The sequence below is a fragment of the Danio rerio genome, chromosome 11, assembly GCF_052040795.2.
Source record: "Danio rerio strain M-AB ecotype USA chromosome 11, GRCz13ab, whole genome shotgun sequence".
In the NCBI taxonomy this organism is placed as follows: domain Eukaryota; kingdom Metazoa; phylum Chordata; class Actinopteri; order Cypriniformes; family Danionidae; genus Danio; species Danio rerio.
In genome coordinates, this window is record NC_141031.1 from 1,214,628 (window position 1) to 1,240,000 (window position 25,373).

The 25,373-nt window shown below is 38.7% G+C and overlaps 1 protein-coding gene across 46 annotated transcripts in view; it reads right to left on the reverse strand.

The window, feature by feature from the left end:
• Positions 1–1,653: 1,653 nt before the first annotated feature.
• The window catches only part of atp2b2 (ATPase plasma membrane Ca2+ transporting 2), a 172,394-nt gene continuing 148,674 nt past the window's right edge, over positions 1,654–25,373 (reverse strand). For 8 of the 46 annotated variants that reach the window (XM_087272481.2, XM_087272460.2, XM_087272474.2 and 5 more), the window contains 8 exons: positions 22,242–22,433; positions 19,586–19,799; positions 17,798–18,009; positions 17,597–17,704; positions 16,112–16,294; positions 12,011–12,179; positions 7,395–7,443; positions 1,673–3,215 (listed from right to left, as the gene is read on the reverse strand). In XM_087272481.2, coding sequence (XP_087128607.1) covers positions 7,436–7,443; positions 12,011–12,179; positions 16,112–16,294; positions 17,597–17,704; positions 17,798–18,009; positions 19,586–19,799; positions 22,242–22,433 — 1,086 coding nt within the window. In that variant the 3' untranslated portion in view covers positions 1,673–3,215; positions 7,395–7,435. 46 annotated transcript variants of the gene reach the window in all.

The following is a 25,373-nucleotide window of genomic DNA, read 5'->3' on the forward strand; positions in this document are numbered from 1 at the left end:
CTGATCCTGACGAAGCACATTTCATCTCGTTTTACACTTAAATATCTAAAGGAATGCTTTAACTAATTAAATTTCGATTACATCACTACATCAATGCTGTTGAAGGAACTTTATAATATTAGAAAAGTTAACCAGAAGTTAATCGGTAGGGGAATACATGATGTGCATATGCTGTACGCTATTTTAGGTGAACTATTTCTTTAAGAGAGTGGCATTTCATTGGCATTTGGATACAGTTTTGGCTTATATAACCAAGAAATCAATCACAACACACTGAAGCTCTTTATCTGCAGCCGAAAAACAGACGAAACATCACACACACGGCTCACGGACACTGGTTCATGCTCCTCGGGGAATTTATTAAGTGCTTGTTTTTTTCGTGTTTTTCCGTTCATGTCACTTGCGCTCCTGTCTGGAATGGTGGTGCGGACAGTGAAGCAACAAGAGTCATGTTCTCAGGCTAGAAAAATCATTTACATCACAATTATTAGTAGTATTTGTACTGTGTTTTTTTTTTTCTTCTTCTTGGTTTTACCGACTTTGAGACCACAAACATTCCAGCAACACACTCTAGGGTAGATGAGAAACAATCAGAAAAAAGCTCGACGTTTTGCATAGTATTAAATGAACAAAGACATTGAGTTTCTTTTATTTACAATTATTGTATAGATTATTATAAAATTCATAAAAACAAGATGGATGAACACTTTTTTTTTCATTTACCCATAAATTGCTAGTGCGCCAAAAGTACCAGTGGCGACGTACGCTCTTTGTTCCACAAAAACGCATGCTGCTAAGTACAGTACATAGAAGCTGATGTATTGCAAGAAATATTATTATTATTATTATTATTAGTGATTATTAGAACGCTGTCATCCTTTCGATTTATTGGTTTTAAACTGCATCCGTTATTCGTCCCGTCAACACAGGGCGCAGAACTAAACTGAATAAGTGGTTAAAAATCAGGTCTGGATTTACCTCACACACCACACTAACTGTAGCTCATTCTTCTGCTTCACTGTGAGAATTAATGAGGATTTTAAAAGGGATCCTTCACCTCAAAATGAGGTTTACATCCCTTTAAAAGCAATAAAGGGTGTTAGATTAACGAAAAAAAAACGCTCAAGAATATACGTCTCTGCCTGAGCTAACAGTTAAAGCTTGTGCACCTTATCTTGACGAGGAAAACGCTCCAAAAACAAAAGATCAAATTGAATTAAAAATGAGTTGCATATTAGGTGTGTGACATCATGCCTTTTCCAATCGCTAAAGAATACCAATGAACGCATGGGCGAGGAGATTATTAGCGTGCCTTCCGACAGACCCCGGTTTGTCCATTCGCTTCCAGAGTACGATAAATAGTTAACGACTAGTGAATACTGCTGAGATGCTAAGAGTATATTTACTGACCGCAGGAAGACAAGCTTGATTTGAACACAGAAGCACATCTAGATTTACACCACAGAGATTCATTCATATCCGGATAGTGCAGAGAAGGATCATAAATGTGTGTGTGTGTGTGTATGTGTGTGTGTGTCTGTGTAAATATATATATGTACTGTATATATATATATATAGATATTTATATATATTTATATACACTTAGTTTTTTCGGTTTGGGTTTTTCTTATTTTTTTTTTCCTTTTTTTTAAGAAAAGAGTCAACAGCAACATTCCTTCTTGGTTTTGTTGCATTACATGAATCCAAAAGTGTGTCGTCAGCTCGGGAGCTGGTCTCAATTCCTTCAACCAAAAGAAAAAGGCAAAAATAAACGTCCAAAAAAAGAAGAATCAACACAATAGATCACAATATTTGAACACAGGTTTGATTTTCCATACAGAGATGCCAAATATAACTTAATTTACATGACATAAAAGCCATCGCAGCTTCTGAACTCAAACTATTTTAAGTAATACGTACTTCTAAAGAAGATATTAAAACCCAACCTGAGATATACGTACACACATGTTTATATCTCTGCTCACGCTTGAGGCCGACCACAAAACCGTTGGATTTCCCGCACGCGTTTAATACTACGATGCCACGTTATTGATATATCCCACTAAGTTTTGGTTTCTTTCGTAATCCTCTAAAAATATCTACAGCATTTGACAAAAATAGCAGGCAAGTCCAGCGCACGACTGGTAATAAAACACCTAGAGTCCGATATTACAGGAACAGCGTGAGCTGTTCACACTACGTACGTCTGCTGCGTGGTTTTCAACCCTACAAAGGAACCAGGACGCTATTATCTACAGGTTTGTAAACAAATTACATTCTCTTTAGGACATAAATAAGTTAAAAGTAGTTATTGAAGCAGAACAAGGCAACATGCCGACAAATAAAGATAAACTCTGTAAATATATATTTATAACATGTCTATAAATATATATGTACGCTTAATAAATTCTATCATTTCCATGGGTCTTCCCCCCCCTGACAGGTGCATATCTACTGTGCAAGTTGAGCCCCTGCGACCTGGATACACCTTAATCAATAACCAAATAAATCTATACACTTAGATACATGCCACACGCGCACACACACACACACACAATACTCACAGATCAGTGAATCAAAGTAGCAACGTCCCAGCAACAATAAAAAAAAAAAGAAAACCAAATCAAAAATCAATGAATGAAAAAATCCAGAAATAAGAACCCGGGTCGGTGGATGTACAGTACATTCATGCAGGAGCCACGATAATAGCTGATTTAAATTACTCGTAATAGTTTGTGTCGTTTCCTCAGGAAATGCGCGCCGTATTGTTTTTCTCGAGTCGTTGTTCAGTAAAAGAGTGTGTCGCCAAACACACACACACACACACACGTGTTCAGTCAGCAGTGCGCGATCCACATGGAGAGCCGCGCTTTTAAACAGACAGTCTAAAGAGGATTATTATCGAGCTAAAGCGATGTCTCCAGACTATGAAGCGGACTCCCGGGACTGGAGGAAGCGGCTGATTTACTGGTGTCGGTGGTCAGGTTTATTCCGCTATCGATGGCGTTGTTGTTTTTGTTGGGGGACGCCGGCTGACTGGAGTTTTTCCTCGCCGCCTCGTCGTCGATATCGGTGTCGTCTATTAGAGGAATGTGAGGTGTGGAGTCCTCTATTCTGAACTCCGGATGCGTCATGAAATTGTGGATGGAGGTTCTGGATTCGGGTTTTTCCAAGCCTTCATAGAGCGAGCTACGAAATGCGTTCACGACACGTATCTGCGTGGGGAAAGAGATGAGCGTCAGTGCATCAGACAGTCAGTCACAAATAGGAGGAGAAAAAATCTGTGGGTTCACCCACCAAAAACAAAACAAAAGCACCAGTAATAACCAAGCAAAACCAAGATAAAACAATGAGACTGTGAGAGGAAAACACCGGCAATGCTCTTATGTCCCGTACAGTACACAATACAAGCTCCAGTGTTGTATACCTAGAGACAAGCATTGTTAATTAGACAGAAATCAATCAAATAAAATAGCGGGGGAATTAAAAGAAAAGGCATGCAAAGGTCTTGAAAAGAGGAACGGATTAGATATTCAGATCCAGGATGAGTTTCAAGGTGAACGTAAAGTCGAACACAAAACAGAGAGAGAGAGAGGAAGTGTACACAGACTGATGACAGGAGATCCTATGCCTCGAGAGCATAGAGTCACAACACCATGATGGAAGCGAACCGATAGCATGACAAGCCAACACAACACAACTCGACGATAACACACACACAACATGCAGCTCAGGACAACACCATGTGGAGATGAACACAGGCACACAGACTGTGGAACAGGAAAAGACCAGAACAAACCAAAGGCTGTTCTTTCAACAACTCCATGCGTCTCTGTGTAAACACTCAAGTATAGGCCCAAAAGGGTTTATTTCAGGGTCCCAGAACTGTACTGTGTGGAACTGAGTTCAAATACTGTCGCAATAGCGGAGAGTAGCTAACAGTCCATTCAAACACTTTCAAATCACTAAAGCTTTCTGAAAACTACAAACAGTACAAGCTAGTCATGATTCTCAAATTATTAATGCTCTACAGCAGGGGTGTGTCCTGCATAGTTTAGCTCCAACTTCCTTCGACACGCCTGCCTGGAGCTTTCTGGTATACCTAGAAAGAGCTTGATTAGCTGGTTCAGGTGTGTTTAATTGAGGTTGGAGCTAAAATATGCAGGACACCGGCCCTCCAGGACTGAGTTTGGGCAACCCTGGTCTATTGTCTTGAAGTGAGCTGCCTGCCTAACTCCAGAGATATTATGAAGCTGCAGTGTTCACCATCCTCACACTGTACCGCAATGCGTTTCTGACTCTTTGTACTCTGTGACAATTTACACCTTTACTCATTTCCTGCTTTCAAAAGAGCTTTGGGATAAAGTGAGGGTAGGAGGAGGCCACAAAAAGACTTTTAAAGGCTGGAAACGTTATTTGGAGTGTGATTTGATTTCAAGCTGTATGACAAATTAAGCCATTATTTCAAAAAGGTATGATGGTTTTCTATAGGCTCCGTCTCTGTGAAAAAAACGACAAAAGTCATGTTTTTGTAATGAAATCCCCCCTCGGGATTCTCCCTGCAGCACATTCAGCCCCAATCTTAAACACATCCACACCCATGTGGTTGCTCGACCCAAAAGCAAGTTCAAGTTTTGGTTTGTTTCAAAACAACCCAGGCTCATTATGGATACATACCCTGGTATAAATTTCTGTAGAGCATGAAATATGTCCCAGGAGCTATGTTTTTTAGCAGGTTTTTGTTTTCGTAAATCCACCAGAGGTCGCTGTGTACACTTTTTCAGAGCTTAAATTTCTCTCGCAAGTGCCATTCGGGCCTGCTGTTCTCAACCGACTGACTAACCGATGCCCCCACCCACCTACCGACAGTGTTTTAAAAAGCACCGATTGACCCGCCCACTGCCTTCCCTAAACCCAACCAATAGTGTTTTCAAAAGCAATCCAAAAAGGAAAAGCCCTCGAGGCCGTTTGATTTTTACCACGCTTTCAGATTTTACCACGTTCTCACCCTGTTATTTACTTGTTTATTTTAATTTTTGCCTTTTGTTTTTGTTCGTCCTGCTTTCTGGAGCTGCTCGTCGCCTGACTTGAACCGTGTTGTCGGGATCAACTACTCTCTGCATCTCAAGTTCGCTGACATACGAGGCAAGCTACTGGGTAAACTGGTAATAGAGAAAAAGCTGTCATTAACAATAATAATGCAAAATCCCTTAATAAAAACACAATGAGGTTTAAAATAAGCCTATTTCACTCCACCAGCTATAACTGTGCCTCGTATTAAATAACCAAACTCTGGCTACACTAGTGTTGTCACGATACTATAATTCAGTACTGGATCAGTACTGAATTTTTAAAATAGTCCATTTTAAGCTAATATTTGAGCGTGTTCTTAAACAGCGCTGATTTGCCGTTGTGTGCTCAACAGAAATGACTGTGATTGGCCGTGAAGGTCATCAGTTCACCAAACTCACTGCTGTATAACCACAGATACAGGGACACTGGAGCGTTTTAAAGCCACAAAGAGCTGACAATTCCTCAGCGAATCGTTCATGTCAAGTTATAAACAGACTTGCTGATCTTTATGGCTCCAATGTGCCTGTATCTGTGGTTACATTCAGTAAACAGCATTGAGTTCGGTGCACTGATGACCTTCACAGCCAATCACAGTCACTTCTGTTTAGCACTCGTTTAAGAACGCGCTCAATAGCGCTAAAATGTTAGCGGGAAATGGACGTTTTTAATCTACAGTACTAATTGGTACCGAGTTCTAGTGTGTTGAAAACATTAAGCTACATCTAAAAAACATCAAACTTAAAGGGACAGTTCACCCAAAACTGAGAAATCACAAATCTTTTTGAGTTTTTTTTATCTGTTGAGCACAAAATAAAGATATTCTGAAGAAATCTGAAATCGCTGACTTCCACTCACTCACTTTTCTTTAGTTTGGTCGCCACAGCAGAATGAACCACCAATTACTCTGGCATACATTTTTACAACACAGGCTCATTCTGAAAACGTAGTCCTGCGGATGTTTCTGGAGGCTGTAAATTATGTAGCCGGAGGTACGTATGTCTGCATTTTATTTTTTTAAGCGAACGCTACGGGCGGTATGACGTCATTCCTTTTGGCGCTTACCGGCTGACCGCTTACTTCCGTGTGGAGGGCTTTCTCGCCACAACCAGTTTGTCCAGTTAGCTCGTCACGTACGTCGGCGGACTTGAGAGGCATAGAGGAGTTGACCACAACAACGACGACCAGGTTCGAGTCAGAGCGGTTCCAGAAATCAGGTAAGACAAAACCAGAATCCAAAAAATAAAGAGAACAAGTAAATAACACGGTGAGAATGTAGTAAAATCCGAAAACGGAAGACGGCTTTTGTAAACTGTCGGCTGGGTTTTGGAAAGTAAGAGGGTGGGCGGGTAAATTGGTAAAATTGTTTGGGTTTAGGAAAGGAGGAGGGTGAGTCAGTTGATTGGGCAGTCGCCCAGTCAATCATTTAGTCGGTCGACAGGGGCCTCCAGTGGGTTTACGCGAAAACACCGCGGGCGCGAACAGCATTCGTGAGAGCCATTTGAGATGTGAAAAAGCGCACACAGCGGCCTCTCGTGGATTCACGAAAACAAAAACTGCAAAAATATGTATCTCCCAGGATGTATTTCGCAGTCTCCAGTAACGTCCACGTTACTACGTTTTAGGTATGAGCATGAGTTGCATTTTTATGTGGCGGATACATAACCCTAACCGTTGACTTTCATTATAGGAGAAAACAAATACAACGGAAGTCACAGCTTTCTTCAAAATATCTTCTTCTGAGTTCAAGAGAAAGTAAAAAAAATCGCAACGAATAATTGACAGAATAGTCATTTGTGGCTGAACTGTCCCTTTAACCAAGCCAAAGAGCAAGCTTACAAAGCCGACACAAACTGGTCTGGAAGACAGATGAAAAGAGGACCAACAGAGATGAAGACTACACCCTAACGTTTTCATGACCGACAGACTAAAGCCACGAGACACAATGGCTCTCCATCTACATCACACAGACGACAAATAAGACAAGACTATGAGGAGAAAGAGCCACTCTCTAGTCTTCACACGCCTCCGCAGCTGTGTGGAGAGAAACAGCAGAAGAAAAACACAACAACACAACCTCCTGCGAGGAGTACATCAATGCATTTAGTAGAGGTTTTAATCAAACAGCCAACAACAGGCGCAGTCATATGCAACACTCAGTTTATTAGACAGTAATCTTCAACAGCGCAGCCTGGAGGCTTTTGTCAGGAGTGGGGAATAGTACCGTTGGCTATACTTGAATGTTTACCCAGCCTGGTGAGTTTGTTGGTGGAATATTAGTTCACATCAAATTTTTTGCGACGGACAATGGAGGCACTCACAACCTGAAATTCACTTCGTAGGCTGCACCCTTAGTCCAGGGTTCTTAGCACTCTGGGGAAAACAAACACATGGTACATTGAAACACATGTTCATCTGAGAAGTGGCTTAAAGATGATTTGATAAACAGTGACGTGAAGAGGAAATCAGAAGCAAAGCAGATCTTCAGGGATGCCCTTCGACCTTTATATAAGGCTTTAAAGGTTTTTAGATGTTAGTATCAGTATTCGTTTTTAAGATGTCTTCAAGCTAGTTTTTGGCTGCTCCAAAACAGTCACACAATTCACGTTTATAAGATATATAAACATGTAAAACTTGTAGTTGGTCTCCTCCGCCAAATATTTCTCAAGCGCTGTTTAACAGAGATATTTTCAACATATAAGGCTCAAAGTCTAAAGCGCATGGTGCAAAAGCATTAAGGACATGTCTGAATCCAATTTTAAGCACAGAGAAATACTTTCTGAGCCCCGGCACTTGGTCTAACAGGGCTGTGCTTATTCTCTTAATGAGCTTTGGCTGTGCATAACCTGCATTAAACCAATCAGAGTCTCGTCTCTCATTCCCTTTAAGAGTCAGTTGTGTTGCTCCATGGCGCATTTGCTCTTTACATGGCGGATTTTGTAAGTGTGAAAACTGAACGCTTCACTAGCGAGAAAACAGTTAAACAGAGCATCTGCAGCGCGAGGATAAAGAACGAGCCTCCTCCATTCAGCCTCTTTACTCCTTTACTTTGGTGGAGTGAGGAAACGGTGGAAACTCACTCCACTGAACACATCCATCAGCCCACAGATTTAATTTCCTTTATTAAGCACAAAGATTTGCTTCCAAACTAATTCTAAATTCAGTTCTAATCTCCAGCAAAGGAATAAATGAACAACAATAACGAAGTGTGGTCAGAAAACTGAGTTACATCCAAACACACGTCCTGTTCTTATGCCCCATATGCTGATGCAGACGTCTCCAAAACCCCACAGCTGGACACATCTACACTTGTGTTTATTAAAGCAAATATAAATCTGCAGATAATCAATAATACTGCTAATAATAATCACATTATACAGATGCAAATCGTTTATATTTATTTAGAAAATAATAATTTTGTAACATTTTAATACTTTAATTGTTTTCATCTGTAAAGATATTTATATATTGCTGTACATCCTGTGTGTATTCAGCAGCGTGTAAGCGTTTAAGACACACAACTAACGCACTCTTTCAGCCGGTCTATTACACAGTCTATTTTAAGTCACGGCAACAGTGCGCCTTAACACGCCTCCTTTTTAGACCAGCACACCCATGGGTCCACAAAACAGCGCAAATAGATTTGCTCTTAAACAATGTGACGCAAACACTTGTAAATTAGGGTTGCACTGGTCTGAACATATAACCCTACCAAGCATGTCTTGCGCCTTATTGTGACGGGTGTTTGATGGAGCCCAAAAGCTTTAATAACTGATTTCTTTTATCTTTGCCATGATGACGGCACATAACATTTGCCTAGATATTTTTTAGGATACTAGTATTCAGCTTAGGGTGACATTTAAAGGCTTAAATTAGGCAAGTTATTAGTTTGTTCTGTCGCTAATTAAAAAAAAAATCTTAAGGGGAGAGTAATAATATTGATCATCTAAAAAGTCCTCGCTCTTGGAAAGAGGTTAAAAAACAACTAAAGAAATTTCACACGAGGGCTAATCATTTAATTTAAACTGTTCACCAAAACACATGCTAGGACAAATGTCCTTGCTCCTTCTCTCTACAAAGAGCAAGGAGCAAGGAGATTTGTCCTAGGATGTCTTTAGGTGAACAGTTAATTAATACTGTGATGATAATCTTCAACATCCTATGTCATCTGCCTGAAAGCCGGTCTCTTTCTGTAGAGATGCTTGTACACTCTCGGAAATAAAGGTACGTGAGCTGACATTAGGGTGGTACCTTTTCAATAGGTGAACATTTGCACTTAAAGAGTCCATATTGGTACTTCAAACGTATATATTAGTACCTACAAATTTTAATAGAAACACTTTTGTACTTTTTAGGTGCTAATATGCATCCTTGAGATTTTGACATGGACCTTTTAGGTACAAATTTGTACCTTTATTTCTGAAAGTGTATGATGTAAATTCACCAGGGCCGCCCCGTTGCATAGGCAGTATAGGCCAATGCTAAGAGTGCTGTGCATCCAGGGGGGCGCCAGAAAGTTAGTTTTGTTTTCGGTATTACTGACATGTTCAGTGATAGACGGCTCAAAAACCTCTTACCCTAAAAAGATCTAAAGTGTGTTTCGGCAAAGCTGGTTATGTTTCACAGCTGCCTTTTCTTTTTTTTCCCCTCAACATTACAACCACTGCCCCATTTAAGCCCTCACCATATGCGTTCAGCCGGGAGAGCTCGCACCGAGCGGAGGTCTTAGTAAGGGACCGTCGGAAAAGTGCTTCTTTTTTTCTTTGGCTCCGTCCTGCGTGTTTTATTTCAAACACTAATTTTAATTTTACTAATACTAATAAAACTAATAAAACTTTACTAATAAACACTAATACTAATTTTCTCTTAAATGAGCACAAACAGTTACTAATGTAGTTGAATGCTTCATTATAGGTCTGTGCATTCTTACATGAACACCTCTGTTATCAAGCAAAACACAATGAGAGATTCACTGGCTGCTCTTCACTAAATAACTACAGTAACTTTAATCAATATGCAAATACAATTAAAAGTGAAGTAGATTTTATAGCTTTATTTAATTTCTGGAGTGGCCATTGATTTTAATAGGCTAATCCTTTTATTTTATTGTCAATATTTTCTAATGTTTGCTATGTATTTTATCATTTGAAGCTATGTGTTGTCCCATATTTTTTACACCCAACGTTGACAGATTGCTAATCAATAAATATAGTGCTATCTGTTAGTTTTACGTCAGCTAATGTTATGGAAGGGCACAGATGTTATGGAAAATAGTCATAGTAATGTAACTACCCCCATCATTCCTTCCTCAAGCAAATGTGTAAATATTAGATCTATTCAGCATTAATGTTAATTGCATTGGCATATTTATCTGACGTTTCCCAGCTTGAAGTAGTCGATTAAAAAGCTGTTAGTTTCTTATGACTACACTAGCAGGGGAATTTACTGCGATGTGACGGGGCGCCACCTGAAATCTTGCCTAGGGTGCCAAATTGCTTAGGGCCGGGCCTGAAATTCACATTACCTATTCAGTGGTTCTCCATCCTATGGGGGTACCATAAAAATCCACATGAATCACGAGTGTTTGCTCAGATCGCCCCCCAGTGGCGAATCACTGAACAGCTTTCACAGCTTTTACCTGATCTGATTTATCAGACCTGATCTGACCTGATCTATCATGTGTTTCTCTTCTTCTTCATTCTTTTATATCACATTTTACCTGTTTTTATGTTTTGTTTTGTTTTTACGCATTTTTATTATTTGTTTTTATTTTTATTTTACTTGTTTCTTTTATTCTTGTTTATGTAAAGCACTTTGAATTGCCACTGTGTATGAAACGTGCTTTATAAATAAACTTGCCTTGCCTTGATTTATGAGTTTGTAAATGTTCTAATGAGATATTTGTAAAATGAAAAGGAATAATATTGGTAAACAGTCTCTCCTAATGGCTCACAATGGAACAAACAATACGAGGTAGAAAACTATTGATGCAGATGCATGATATAGATGCAGCCAAGTGGGTTTAATTAATTATGGACCATTTTGAGGGATGTAAACATTAACAATGGTCCTGGAGTATTTCCTGTTTTACTTTTAAAATTTCCATCGCTTCAAAAAGTACCAAATATTGCTAAATAACGTTACGATAGCTGTTATAACATCAAGTCATGATTGAACCGCCTCTTGTCACAGATATGAAATAAGCTGCGTCCCAAATCGCATACTTATGCACTATTCTACGCCATTTTCTAGTGTAAATAGTGTAAGTAGTGTATTCACACTGAAAACTCTAAGAATAATAAGTGCACTTTAATAACCCGGATGATGCACTCATTCAGCCGCTAAAATGAAGTGTGTAATGATGGACACTTCACACACTCAACGACCGCAGGTTTGCTTACGTAGCGGAAGGGGCGGAGCAATCAGGCGCACATGTTGGATAACTTTATTTATTTTAGATGGTGAAAGCAAAATTTTCCAATGAGAGTGATTATAGCGCCTCCCGATGGTGAATGCGGTTATACTCGCAGCAGGTATTATTTGATAATTCGGTCGTTTATTTCACTAATTTGGCAACCGTCAAACATCATCAGGGAAACGGTTTGAATTTCCGCTTGGTTAAAAACATTAGTGTGCCATTTGGGACGACACTACATACATATACTACCCTGTATATGTAAGTGCATAAGTACACAGTGCATGAGTGCATAGTGTATAGTGTGCCATTTGGGACGCAGCTATAGTTTGACATCAAGCAGGAAATGTTCATGGGCCAATGACATCACCCCATTGAAATGGTTTATACTTTCAATTTAATGTGATATTGTTGGCTTTGTCTAGATTGGAAACAGTAAATCATTTGACGATGCAACTGGTTTGGAATAGTTAAAAATAGTCCAAAGGCATCCCTGACAAACACCCGAAGAAGAGTGTCACTCACGCCCAGAGGGAGCAGCAGTGCTGGTAGGAGAGGAAAGAGCATTGCACAAGGACACGTGACTAGGACTAGAAACATTGGTTACATCCTGATTCTGACTGGTGGTGGAGGACTGGCGCCTCAGAGCCCCCTGAAAGGCCGTCCCGCTCTTGAAGGTGTTCACTACCTCGATCTGCAGGAATGGGAGAGAAATACATGTGATGGACACGGTGCAGATCACATATTAAACACTTCATCTGTAATTAGCATGGCTTTAGAGCAGTCCTGGTCCTGATGATGAACGTCCGGACCCCTCCGACAGCCTCGCCGCAGCCTAGAAGCGCACTGTTAGCATATCACATCACAAACAACAGGACAGAGCAGAGATCTTAGTGCATCATTCACATGTGCTGGTCATTATACTACAGGCAGCTCTGGGATGATATTCCAAATGGAGAAACGACTGGTGTTTACAATAAGGGATGCTTTCCTGATCAGAGTATGTGCCGTGCAAAGAAAAGAAATTGATTCAGATAAACTGTTGAAGAGAATTATTTGATTTCTGTGAATTTGTATTATTATTATTTTATATTTCTCCTGTGCTGTTTAACAGAGAGGCATTTTTAAACATTAATGCATCATATTTTACTAGTTAGTTTGCATAATACTAATAATTCAGCTTGAAGGCTTGACCCTGTGAAGCCCACTCTGTCAGGATCCAGCCCTTACAGCCCTGTCACTCCTGTCTGTGTTTATTGTCTCTTTGTTTGTTTTGTGTATTAGCACCAGGTGTGCCGCAAGCCTGCGTTTGAGTGAAGGTCTCGGTCGTTAGATCGCACCCTGGGGGCTGGCTGCAGTACAAGTCATAAAGCCCTCCTCCTCCGTGTTAATGAAGGAGACTTGAGCCCAAATAAAAAAATTATTACACTTGCAATAAAATGTCCCGAAAGATGGCTCTGGTGGATTAAGGCACTGGTTATTGTGCTGAAATAGGTGCAGATCTTCATTTGTGTAAACAGTTTGTTTTTAGCAGTAATTTAATGCTGGGCGTGTCATCGTGATTGACAGCGGTGATTGACAGTTTCTCAAAGCAGCGCGTCTGAGCTTCGGCAGAAGACTGAAGTGTTATTATTCGATTTCTGTGTTATTATGACAACATGAATTCAGCAGTAAACTACAGTTTCTGACATACATGATCCTGGTGGAACACTGTTTATTCGATAAGGTCAGGGCTTTTTTCGGGCTTTATTAGTTTGCTGATACACGCCTAGCCACCCAGATAGCAAAATACACTCGGGCCAGTTCCGGCTAGATTCTCGCCTGCCGGAGACTTACCCCTCAGAGCTCAGACTGACTACCTCTGCTGGACCTACTCCGGATGCCTGGACTCACTGCCTGATTCCAGCCCGAGTCAATCGAGCCAGATGCGGCGGCCGAGCGAGCCGGCGCTGCCGCATGCGAGCCGGAATCAGCCCGCAACGCCGCAAGTAGGTTATGCGCTGCGGCCCGGAGCTGGCGCAATTGAATATATAAACCCCTCATATTTGTTAACGTTATTACATCCATTTGTGTTGATATGACAGCAAACGCATGCTGAGCAGTTCGGGGGGCGTGGTTGATTTTACATAAAGCGTTTGATTGGAAGTTCGTCCTCTGGTTCCATCAGACAGTCCTTCTGCGCATGTCTGGCTCCAATTTCAGCAGTCTTTTGCGACAGTTTGTGCCCGTCAAGCAGGCATTTTGCCCTCAAGGCGTTCAATGGGAAAAGGGGCTGTCGCGTCGTCCATATTTTTTACAGTCATTGATTAGCACATGGTTGTCTCTTTTGTTGTGTTGGCCATGTGCTCCTCTTGTCCATCCTCCTTGTTTTCCTATGCCTCGCCCCCTTGTTTAGTCCTTTTTTGTCTAATTATGTTCACCTGTTCCTTGTGCTATCTACTCCCTTTATATTGAGTTCATTTTTCACTTGCCGGTTCGTCATACTATCTTTCGTGTGCTTGTCTAGCTTATCTTGTTTAGTGCATGATAGAGGTTTTTTTTTTTTTCATATGGTCTAGTTTTGTTTCCTTTGTCTAGTACAAGTCTTTTTGATCTTATTCTTGAATTGATTTATCCTTTTGATTTGGTTAATTTATTTATTTATTTTTTCTCTCAATAAGGTTGCTGTCATTTTCAACTTTATTCCTGTTTGCAGCTCAAGACTAATTTCAAGTTTTCATTTTGCTATTTTTGGGATCCTTAGCCTCAGTCTAGCCCTAGTCTTTAGTTAATTCCTTATTTTTTTAATTCCTGTTCCTGTGTTTTGCTTTCTGTTTTATTTCTAGTTATAGCTTATTTCTTTAAGCCTTTTGTTTAAGTTTCAGTAGTTTCATTTAGTTCCTTATTTGCTTTATTTTGTTTTTTGAGCTCTTATTTCCCCTCTTAAATATTTCTTATATTTACTTAGTTCTAGTTTGTTTTTTGCTTGCTCTTCTTTTTAATTTTCTTGTTTCCCCAGCCGTCTAGTCCTGTTGTGTTGCTTGTGTCACTTCCCTTCTGGGTCATCGCTGGTTGTGGATCCCCTTCCCTTGATGATCGATCTGTTTGCCACCCCTGTCCCTAACCAGAGGTTCAGCTAGCTACCTTTTCACTTCTTGGCCTGAAATTTGGAATTCCCCTTTCCTGACCAGCCTGTGTTACCCTCTTAAGACACTTCCCTCTGTATCATCCTGAAGTCCTGAGTCTCCTCCCCTCACCAGCCTGTTCTCCTGAAATCGCCCTGCACTATTGACTGTCCTCCTGCATAGCCTTGTTTACCTCCTGAAAATAAACCTTGTGTTCTCTTGTCAATTCTGCATTTGGGTCCTCCTTGCCACCCGTGACACACTCTTGCAGAATTACAACATCACTTTTAACAAATCTAAATAAATTCAAGCAAATGTTTCTTTGTTTTTTTGGTCCCACTTTATATTAAGTGGCCTTAACTAACATGTACTTACACATGAATTAATAGTTTGTTACAATGTACTTATTGTGTAAATACATGTATTTATTGTGTACTTATGCTTAATTAAATACATGTATGTAATTACATCGGTAATTAACTTTTGTAATTACATTTGTAAATACACTGTTGACCATCCCCACACCTTAACCCACCCTTAAACCTACCCATGCCACCAAACCCATCCATAACCCAACCTCTATCCCTACTCACAAGCAGCACAGGTGTTCTCAAATACATTATAAACACAGTAAGTACATTGTATTTATTTTTTGATGTAAGTACATAGTAGTTAAGGACATTTAATATAAAGTGGGACAATTTATTTTAAGGTGTTCTTGTTACACATTTTCTCTGTACTTCCTATAGTAATTACAACTAATTAAAACTTAACCTGCATTCAACTCTAACCATGTTGTAAATGCAGTACATACAATTAATTCATCTTACTCAGTAGTTAAATAAGTAGCTGCACTGAAACAAAGACACCTTAAAATAAAGTGTATATAATAAGTGTGTTATAAATCTGATAGGACATCATATATATTGTTATATTATTGATTATATTGGTAATATATCAATAACAAAACCCTTCTGTTACCAGCTGATTTGATGTATTCTTTGTTAAAAGAACAGTGCTGTATATGCTGTATATAACGAATCTTCAATATGACTCGGGAACTACGAGTCCTCTCAGGGAGTGATTCGTTCATTCGTTCATTATTATTTTCTCCTTCTTATAGTGTTCTATTGATGACTTATTTGTCGTGTGATTAATCTTTTGGGCTTGTTGTAGATGTGTTCAAAGGCAATTTATAACATTTTAATAATATTTTGGCAAATTGAACCAAATGAACGAAATGACTCGAAAAAAGAATCGTTCATCTCGATGAACGAGACTCAAAGATCCGAGTCAGTAAAATGATCCGAACTTCCCATCACTAATGAGTGATCAATATAAACATTTCAGACAGCAGTATGCTACAGAACTGCATGTGTGTAATTTTAAATTAATAATAAAATTTGTATTTGTAGTGAGACTGCAAGCTAGATCTTGAAACGCAATAGATGAAGATTCAGCTGGAACATGGAGTGTTCATGAACTGATGCTGAGTGTGTGTGTCTGTGTGTGTGTTTCTGACCTGTGTCTGTATTCTGTTTAACCCCCTGAACCACAAGATCTGTCCTCTCCGCAGCTCCCGCTCGGCGTGGTCGATCTCCTCCTGGTCCTCGTTCATCTCCTCCTCAGGCATTTCATCCTTCTGTGTCAGCTGCCCGGCGCCTCGCAGGAACCGCAGCTTGCTGTTCGGGATTGTGGAAATGACCTGGGAAAAAGTGAGGAGGTTTGAGCTTCACAACAGGAATATGCAGCTTATAGACTATTTAGGCCCTGTGTGAGACTAGTGAGAGACTAGTTATGCCATATGTGAGACTAGTGAAAGACTAGTTATTGACTAATATGAAAATGTTGATCTGACTTATGTACAATGCAGTAAGTAGTAATATTTTCTGTCTTTTAGTAGAGATATCACATCACAGACTTGCTTTGTTTACCAAATACAGTGAATCTAATTGGATTTGCATTGCAAAAATTTAATAAAAGTTAAAAGATATTATTTTTATTTCACATATTAAGGTTTTAGCTATGATACTCCCAAAACAATTCAGCAGAAATCCGCAGATTTTTACCAAAATTCTCTGCAGAAATAGCAAAAAACGTTCACAGATGTTTGTTTTCACTTAAATTCTCAGATTAGGTATGTCTGAGGTACTGGGCGGGGCTAACATACTAAACCACGCCCCTCCAGCTGTCAGTTTTGACATCAAACAGAAATGGTGACCAGCAGGAGGAGTCTGTTAGGTTGTAATAACCCTCCCCGAACTCTTTTCCCCATCTTTCTGAATGAAACACCTACTTTACTACATCCAATCAGCTCGCAGGAGAAAAAACAAGCCACGCCTACTGTTTTCTCATTTAAATATTCAGTTTCTGCGTCACAACATGAAAAAAAAAACTTCTTATTTCAAAATGTTTAAATTTTAAACATTTCTAAAAGATTACAAAGAAAGGTCAGAGGTCATCCACAAAGTGTAGACAACCAAGTCATGAATCGGCCAAAGGTAAGTGACTCTCATGCATTTATGCTTTTATTTATATGTTAGCTTAGCTTTAGATTTTGGTTAACTTTATTTTGATGGTCCTTTGACACATTTTGTTGAATTTAAGTTACATTGCATCTACATATCAACTAACTCTCATTAGACTGTAAGTAGACTGTTAGATTGGGGTTAGAGTTAGTGTGGGTTGACATGTACTTGCAAAGTTTCTTATAGTCAGTTAAATGTCTGTTGAAGGAGCAGAATCAGCAGATATTAAGCAGACAGGACAAATGATTATTAGTTTAAAATGTGTGTGTGTGTGTGTGTGTGTGTGTGTGTGTGTGTGTGTGTGTGTTTGTCTTAATAAAGTAATTCATTAACAACATCATTTTTAATTGATCTCTGAACTGTTCCTTTAAAGTAGGCCTTGCATGAACTAGGAAAACATGTCACAAAATTAAGCTCAGCAGTTTGTGTGCATGATTGATAAAAGAATATCACATACTGCATGTAAATGTGTGTATTACCTGTCCCCAGACCAGCTCTCCCATGCCCAGGAACACACACCACATCCACTTCTCCAGATCCAGAGGAGAACAGCTGAAGGGTTTGCCTCCGAACTGAACAATCACAATCTAAAACCACAGTGAGTAATGACGGAGAAGACTGTGAACAGATGTAGAATGTACTTCTTAAATTCTCTTTATTTTTCTCGAAGGTTTCGGTACCTGAATGGCGAAAGTGCCCACAACAATGGAGCAGAAGATGGGATTTCTGAAGATGCCGTCAAAGACGTTCCTCTCGCCGTGGATCTTGCGGGCGTTGATCTCGTTGAAGAGCTGCATCATGACGAAGGTGTTGAAGATGATGGTGTAGTGCTCTGATGGAGGAGAGTGCAGAGGAGCGTTCCTGCCACTGTCGATGTCAAAGATCTGCTCGCCTGCGACACAAACACACACAACACTGTTTCTGCAGCCAAAATAACCCTTTACTTTACAAGTGTGCAGCACAGATCAAACTTAGAGAACACATTACTGCTTCCAAAATATCCAGGACACTGATAAGCCCATTCAGAAAGGACTAGACACTGATAGACATGAATAACTCTGTTTAACTGCAACTGAATGTTCCGATCAGTCATGTGCTGTGAGAAACTAGTTATGCCCTGTGTGAGACTAGTGAGAGACTAGTTGTGATCTGAGGGAGACTAGTTGTGACGGGAGGGACTTGTGAAAGACTATTTCTGATCTATGTGAGACTAGTTATGACCCGAGAGACTAGTTATGACTTGGTAGACTAGCAAGAGACTTTTTATGTTATGACCTGTGTAAATCTAGTGAAAGACTAGATATGACCTTTGCGAGATTACTTATGTCCTGAGAGACTAGTGAGAGATTAGTTATGACCTGTGTGAGCCTTGTGAAAAACTAGTTATGACCCGTGTGAGACTAGTTATGACCTGATAAACTAGTAAGAGAATAGTTATGACCTGTGGAAGACTAGTGAAAGACTAGTTATGACATATGTGAGATTAGTTATGATCTGAGAGACTATTAAGACTAGTTGTGACCTGTGAGAGCCCTGTAAAAACTAGTTATGAACTGTGTGAGATTAGTTATGACCTGAGAGACTAGTAAGAGACTAGTCATGACCTGTGTAAGACTAGTAAAAGACTAGTTATGACCTCTGCGAGATTAGTTATGACCTGAGAGACTAGTAAGAGACTAGTCATGACCTGTGTAAGACTAGTAAAAGACTAGTTATGACCTCTGCGAGATTAGTTATGACCTGAGAGACTAGTAAGAGACTAGTTTTGACCCAACTAAGACTAGTTGTGACCTGTGAGAGCCCTGTGAAAAACTAGTTATGACCTGTGTGAGGCTGGTGAGTGACTAGTTATGACCTGAGAAACTGGTGAGAGACTAGTTTTGACACGTGTAAGACTAGTTGTGACCTGAGAGACTAGTTGTGACATGTTTAAGACTAGTTATGACCTTTGTGAGATTAGTTATGTCCTGAGACGCTAGTAAGTACCTAGGTATGTACTGTGTGAGGCAAGTGAGAGACTACTTATGACTTGAAAGACTAGTTATGATCTATGTGAGATTAGTTATGACCTGAGAGACTAGTTATTTCCTGTGAAAAACTATTGAAAGACTAGTTGCAACCTGTGTGAGACTAGTAAAAGACTAGTCATGGCCTGAGAGACTTGTGAGAGACTAGTTATGACCTTTGAGATACTAGATATGACCTGTGTGAGTCCAGTAGTTATGACTTGTGTGAGAATAGTAAGAGACTAGTTATGACCTGTGTCTACTTCTACTTATTTCTGACTGTTGTAACTGTCAGAAAGTTTAGTTCTTCTGTTCTGACTGTAACACTGTTTTCTATTAGCACGGTATAGCTACAACACAATTTTAAACTATAAGCATAGTTTCTGAAATAATCAAGGTAATCTGCTGTCTAATTTTGATCCTCAGCGTATGTACTTCTACACGTTAGTCTCTGTAACTCACCCACAAACAGCAGTGAGAAGATGATGACGAGCTGGTAGACGCCGTGGCCCAGGATGTTCTTGGTCATAGTGCTGGAGATCAGAGGTTTGTTTCGGCCGTAGGGTTTCCTCATCAGCAGAGACTCGGTGGGCGGTTCGGTGGCCAGAGCCAGAGATGCAAATGTGTCCATGATCAAGTTCACCCATAACATCTGCACTGCTTTCAGAGGAGAATCCTGAAGGACCATTAATGAAACAAGACTGAGAAAGATTTCACTACAGATCATCGCAATTTGGCATTAAAGAACCACCGGACAGCATATTACAATGTAACTTGATGACATTCTACAATATCCCCACTGCTAAATGGTTAATATTAGGATATGTTTAAAGTATTTTAGGCACGTAAGATGTTTATATATACTTCAGAAGACTACAATATTAAAAATAATGCCCTGGAATACAGTTTTGGTCTCACTTGTTCGGAACAGTTACATTTATACTGTTCTTTAGAACCCTCGTGTCCATTTTTTAGTGCTGGAATTATTATAAAATGTACAACTTTAATAAAAACTTTAAGCTCTCCCTGATGATCCAGAAGGAAACACTATGCATTTAAGGGGGCTAAAACTTTTGCAATTGGAAGATCAAGGTAAACTGCACTTCATTTTCCTCTTGTTTTTTTACTGAAGATTACAAATGGAGGATTTTCTAAAGGATATTTCCAACAAAAGGCCTTTGAACAATTCTCACGAAGCAAAAAAACACTTAGAAAAATCATCAGACACCCAGTTCACGAGTATACACTTACATCTAGTGCTTAATTTGGGAATTGCGAGGTCCGGGAACAAATGGGGTCACGGATCCGGCATGTTGACTGAGGTTGAGCGTGGGGGGTTGATGTTGCGGACAAATGTGAAGAGCGGAGGGTTTTTCTTAGACGAAAGTGAAGAAGGTTGGGGAGTCGCGGCAGAAAGTGAACAGTGGACAGCATTTTCGGCATGCTGTCCAGGGAGAGGGCTCTGAGAAAAAGGCACCCCAACTCATGTAACTCACCTTGTTGGAAAAGAGAGAGACGTTGGGGTCTGAGTGAAATGTCTAGCCCAGCCCCGGAATGCTCTCCCTAGCTAGATATTGTTTAAGAGGTGAGGTGTTGGGACGGAAGAGGGAGGCTAAAGTCATGAGATAACGAAAGTAGGACGAGCTTGGTATTGGGGTTTGGTCTAATGCTGGTTGGATAATAGAATGATTATCAATTTATTCATTCATTCATTTTCTTGTCGGCTTGGTCCCTTTATTAATCTGGGGTCGCCACAGCGGAATGAACTGCCAACTTATCCAGCAAGTTTTTACGCAGAGGATGCCCTTCCAGCCGCAACCCATCTCTGGGAAATGATTATCAATGATGTAATAGAATTGTTGAAACATCTGCGCGTGCTCCTCGAGAAATATATTTATGAAACATCACATAAAGTAGCATTCACAAACTTTTATTGGGTCATTTTAATAATGTCAGCTATTTGTTTGTTTTCTGAACTATATGGAGACATCTAAGTAAAATATCTTACTCAAGAAAGAACTAAATGAAAAAAAAATCATGGATTTATCTGATCAATCCTCTTAAATTCTGCAAGGGATTCACAAACTTTTACATGGCAATGTGTGTACATAATACCTATTTAATTCCTCAATTGCCAGCTATTAAAATTTGTGACCGACCATTTGAATATCATAACTAGCACAAGATATCTGTCATGATATCTATATTTTGTGGTGCGATGTATAGCACCACAATGTCTTGCGATAAACAATACTATTGCCATTTTAAGACCACTTTGACACAATAATAGCATCATAATGCAAGTACAGTCTTCAAAAAGAACAGATAATCTTTTATTCTTTATTTTATTCTCAAGAATATTCCATATTTTCACAATTTTAACCATATTTTAACAATTTAATAAATATTTATTAATTAAATAAATATTTTCAGTTGTCAGACACCCACATACGAATATACTATAGTCATTTATAGTAAATACTACAGTGTTTTTGAACCATACTGACACTGACACCTAAAAATAAAGAGAGAGTGTTGCGCAATCAGCTATAATGTTGCTAGAAGTGTTTTTTATGTATGGATGATATATATATTTCATCACCAAAAGTGATTAAGGTCATGTCCACGTGTTGTGCGATAAATTCATATATTGATTAGTGTGACAGGCCTGTCGTTATGTCATATAATATTGATAAGACGTCCCTGAAATGAAGACCTCTGCTCATCTCCAGCACTCGTTTCAGTCTCTGCACACAGTCTAGCCTGTTTCTCTTAGAGCTGCTGCATCATTTATTAGGTTAGCGATCCTCTAGGAAATTAAACAATGCTATTTTAGATCATAGGGATGAAGTCTTTGGCCTTGGCCTAGTAATCTAATAAGGATTCTTCGCTCGTGTCTCTGCATAGTCTAATTTGGGTCTCATAGTAGGTCAGATAGCTGGTCTTGGATGTGTGCAGACAGTGGCGTAAATTTAGCAGCTTTTCTCATTTCTTAAAGAAAATGTGAGTAGTTAAGACTTAAAATGATCACCAATAGAACACCAAGGTTAATTGTTAAGTGAACTATTCCTTAAAGCTGAGTTTAAGCAGTAATAATAGTGTTTATTGAGGTGCAGACCTGAGTAATGCAGGCTCCGGTGAAGGCCACGATCACCGCCACCACATTGACGGTCAGCTGGAACTGAAGGAACTTGGAGATGGAGTCGTAAACGTTTCTTCCCCACATCACAGCCTTCACAATGCTGGAGAAGTTGTCGTCTGTGAGGATGATGTCAGACGCTTCTTTGGCCACATCTGTCCCTGCGATTCCCTGTGCAGACACACACAGCCTGTCAGCCACATCGCTCTGATGCCTCATCCACAGAAACACATGTATTCTGTCTCCAGTATTACTATGAACAGCACACAGTTTAGGGCTGCAAGATATTGGAGTAATTGGACATTGCAATAGACTTTATTTTGATGGTCCGTTTGTTAAATTTAAGTTACATTGCATCTACATGTCAACTAACTCTCATTAGATTATCAGTAATCTGTTAGGTTGGGTTAGGGTTAGTGTAAGTTGATATGTACTTGCAAAGTTTCTTATAGTCAGTTGAATGTCTGTTGAAGGAGCAGAATCAGCAGATATTAAGCAGACAGTCTACTAATACTCAAATGGACCATCAAAATAAAGTGTTACCAGCTTTTCATTCATTCATAAATAAATAAATAAATAAATAAATAAATAAATAAATAAATAAATATATATATATATATATATATATATATATATATATATATATATATATATATATATATATTTTTTTTTTTTTTTTTTTTTTTCCCAAATAGCATATATTTTATATATATATATATATATATATATATATATATATATATATATATATATATATATATATATATATATATATATATATATATATATATTTTTTTTCCAAATAGCAGTTTTCAGTCATCTGGTAAACTTGTATATATGTTTGTGTGTGTGTGTGTGTGTGTGTGTGTGTGTGTGTGTGTGTGTATGTATATATATATATATATATATATATATATATATATATATATATATATATATATATATATATATATATATATATATATATATATATATATATATATATATATATATATATATATATATACATATACACACACACACACACACACACACACACACACACAAACATATATACAAGTTTACCAGATGACTGAAAACTGCTATTTGAAAAAAAGTTAATATATTAGATTTGGATAATTCTGTGGGAAAGTTAATAATGCATAACATGTAAGAAACAAAAAAGCGTGATTTATGGTTTTCAGGACTGTCAAAATGTATTCAGGTACAGAATTTGAGTACAAATGTAAAATAACACTGCTAAAATAATCCAATAATATTATTCTATTGAAGTTACAAAGGGTAAAATGTGTGTGCCTGAATATGTTGAACTCTGTCAGGCCTTAGAAACATGTGCAGCTGGAAACCATATACTCCATTTTACAGCTACACTAAAATAAAGAATACATTTTCTAGGAACATATGTTCTTGAACTGTTTAATATCCCTGGTGAAATATTTGGAAAAGTAAAAACATTTCAAAGGAGGTCTAATAATGATTATTATATTACATCTTAAGATCATGTCAAGGTCATATTTTTAACCCAGCATAAATAAAGGCAAGCATTTTTTTTTTACTTTTGCTGTGATTAGAATATTATTTTAACAAGATAAAGATGTTTCAAAAATGTTGATAGAAGAACATTTGGTAAAGTGTTAATAGGAGAGCACAGAATATCATTTTTGTGACACTATAACAATGATTCATATTTTTACAGTACTGTGACGAGTGGGTTTAGGGTTGGGGGTAGAAATTAATAAAATACAATTAATGGGAAATTTAATAAATAATATAAATAGATCTCGTTAACTTCCGTCCGCAACCGTATCTGATCTTGCAACAACTCATTTTCTTTCAAGATCATAAGACTGTTTATTAAGTAAAACAGTCATAAAAGAAATATAAAACGTAATAAAGAGGATCCAACAAATGAAATGCAAACTATTTCAGAGGAATGATTCCAACAACATTTTCTCAATATTACGAGAACCTTTTACTAATGTTTTCTCTTAACATGATAACAACATATCAAATCATAATAATATGTTAAGAACGTTTTATAAATACTTTATCTGAAAATGACTTTATTTAGAGAACATTTAGAGTATCTAATGATGTCAAAAACGTGTGATTGTGTGAGTCTGTAGTCCTGTTATACATTGAGTTGTGAAGACGGAAATGTCCCCACGAATATAGCAAGACCAGTACATTTTAACATTTTTGGAACAATGCTTTTTTTGTATCCATGAAGAAAAGGGCTCATAAGTCAGACAGAATAAAGTATTGTGAAGGTGTAAAAGTGCTGATTATTTGCTGTGAGGGTTGAGTTTAGACGGAGACAAGAGAATAGGCAGTCTGTACAGTACAAACAACTTTATATCCAGTGGAAGAAACAACATGTGTGTTTAAAGACTAGCCCGATGGCCTGTTCTCCCATCAGACCCGCTGACGGTAAAACCACAGTAAACAAGTGTCTGTGATGAGCAGAAACACAAGAATGCACTGCCTAGAAAAGACTTACGGGAACAAAAATGGCGGCTGACACAAGCTGTTTTTGTCAAAAGGGTGCATGAACAGCTAGTGTTTCCTACCAGTTTCTATTACAGCGTAGATGTTGTAATATAATAAAAAAATATATAATCAGTTAAAAAGACTTAAGCCTACATTAAGAAAGCCGTTTACACGCACGTGCCACCAGGATCAGCAGGCGAGCGCTGAAACTCCATTGAAAATACTGGAGTGAAATAAATGCTCATATTTTAAAGACATGCAGCAGAACAATAACGCAGTGGCTCTGAGACCCACTTCATATTGATATCAATCAGGCAGTGAAGATCACTGATTATTAAAGAAAACAGACCTTGAGCGTGGCCATTTCTTCACTAAAAGTGCTTGAACTGGGTCACTGAAAATTAAAAGTCATTCTGCATATGCCATGCTGACATGTCTATAGACCCTTTTTTACAGTCTATGCTTTAGACACACAGTTGCAGAGAGTGTGTGCTGCCACTAGGGGGCGCTCTGATTCTGTGTTTGCCTGAATGTGTGTGTGTGTTGTGAAATGAGGACAGTCTGTGCTCTAGAAGAACAGGCCTCAGAGGATGCAGATTGAGCACATTTCCAGCAGGTCTC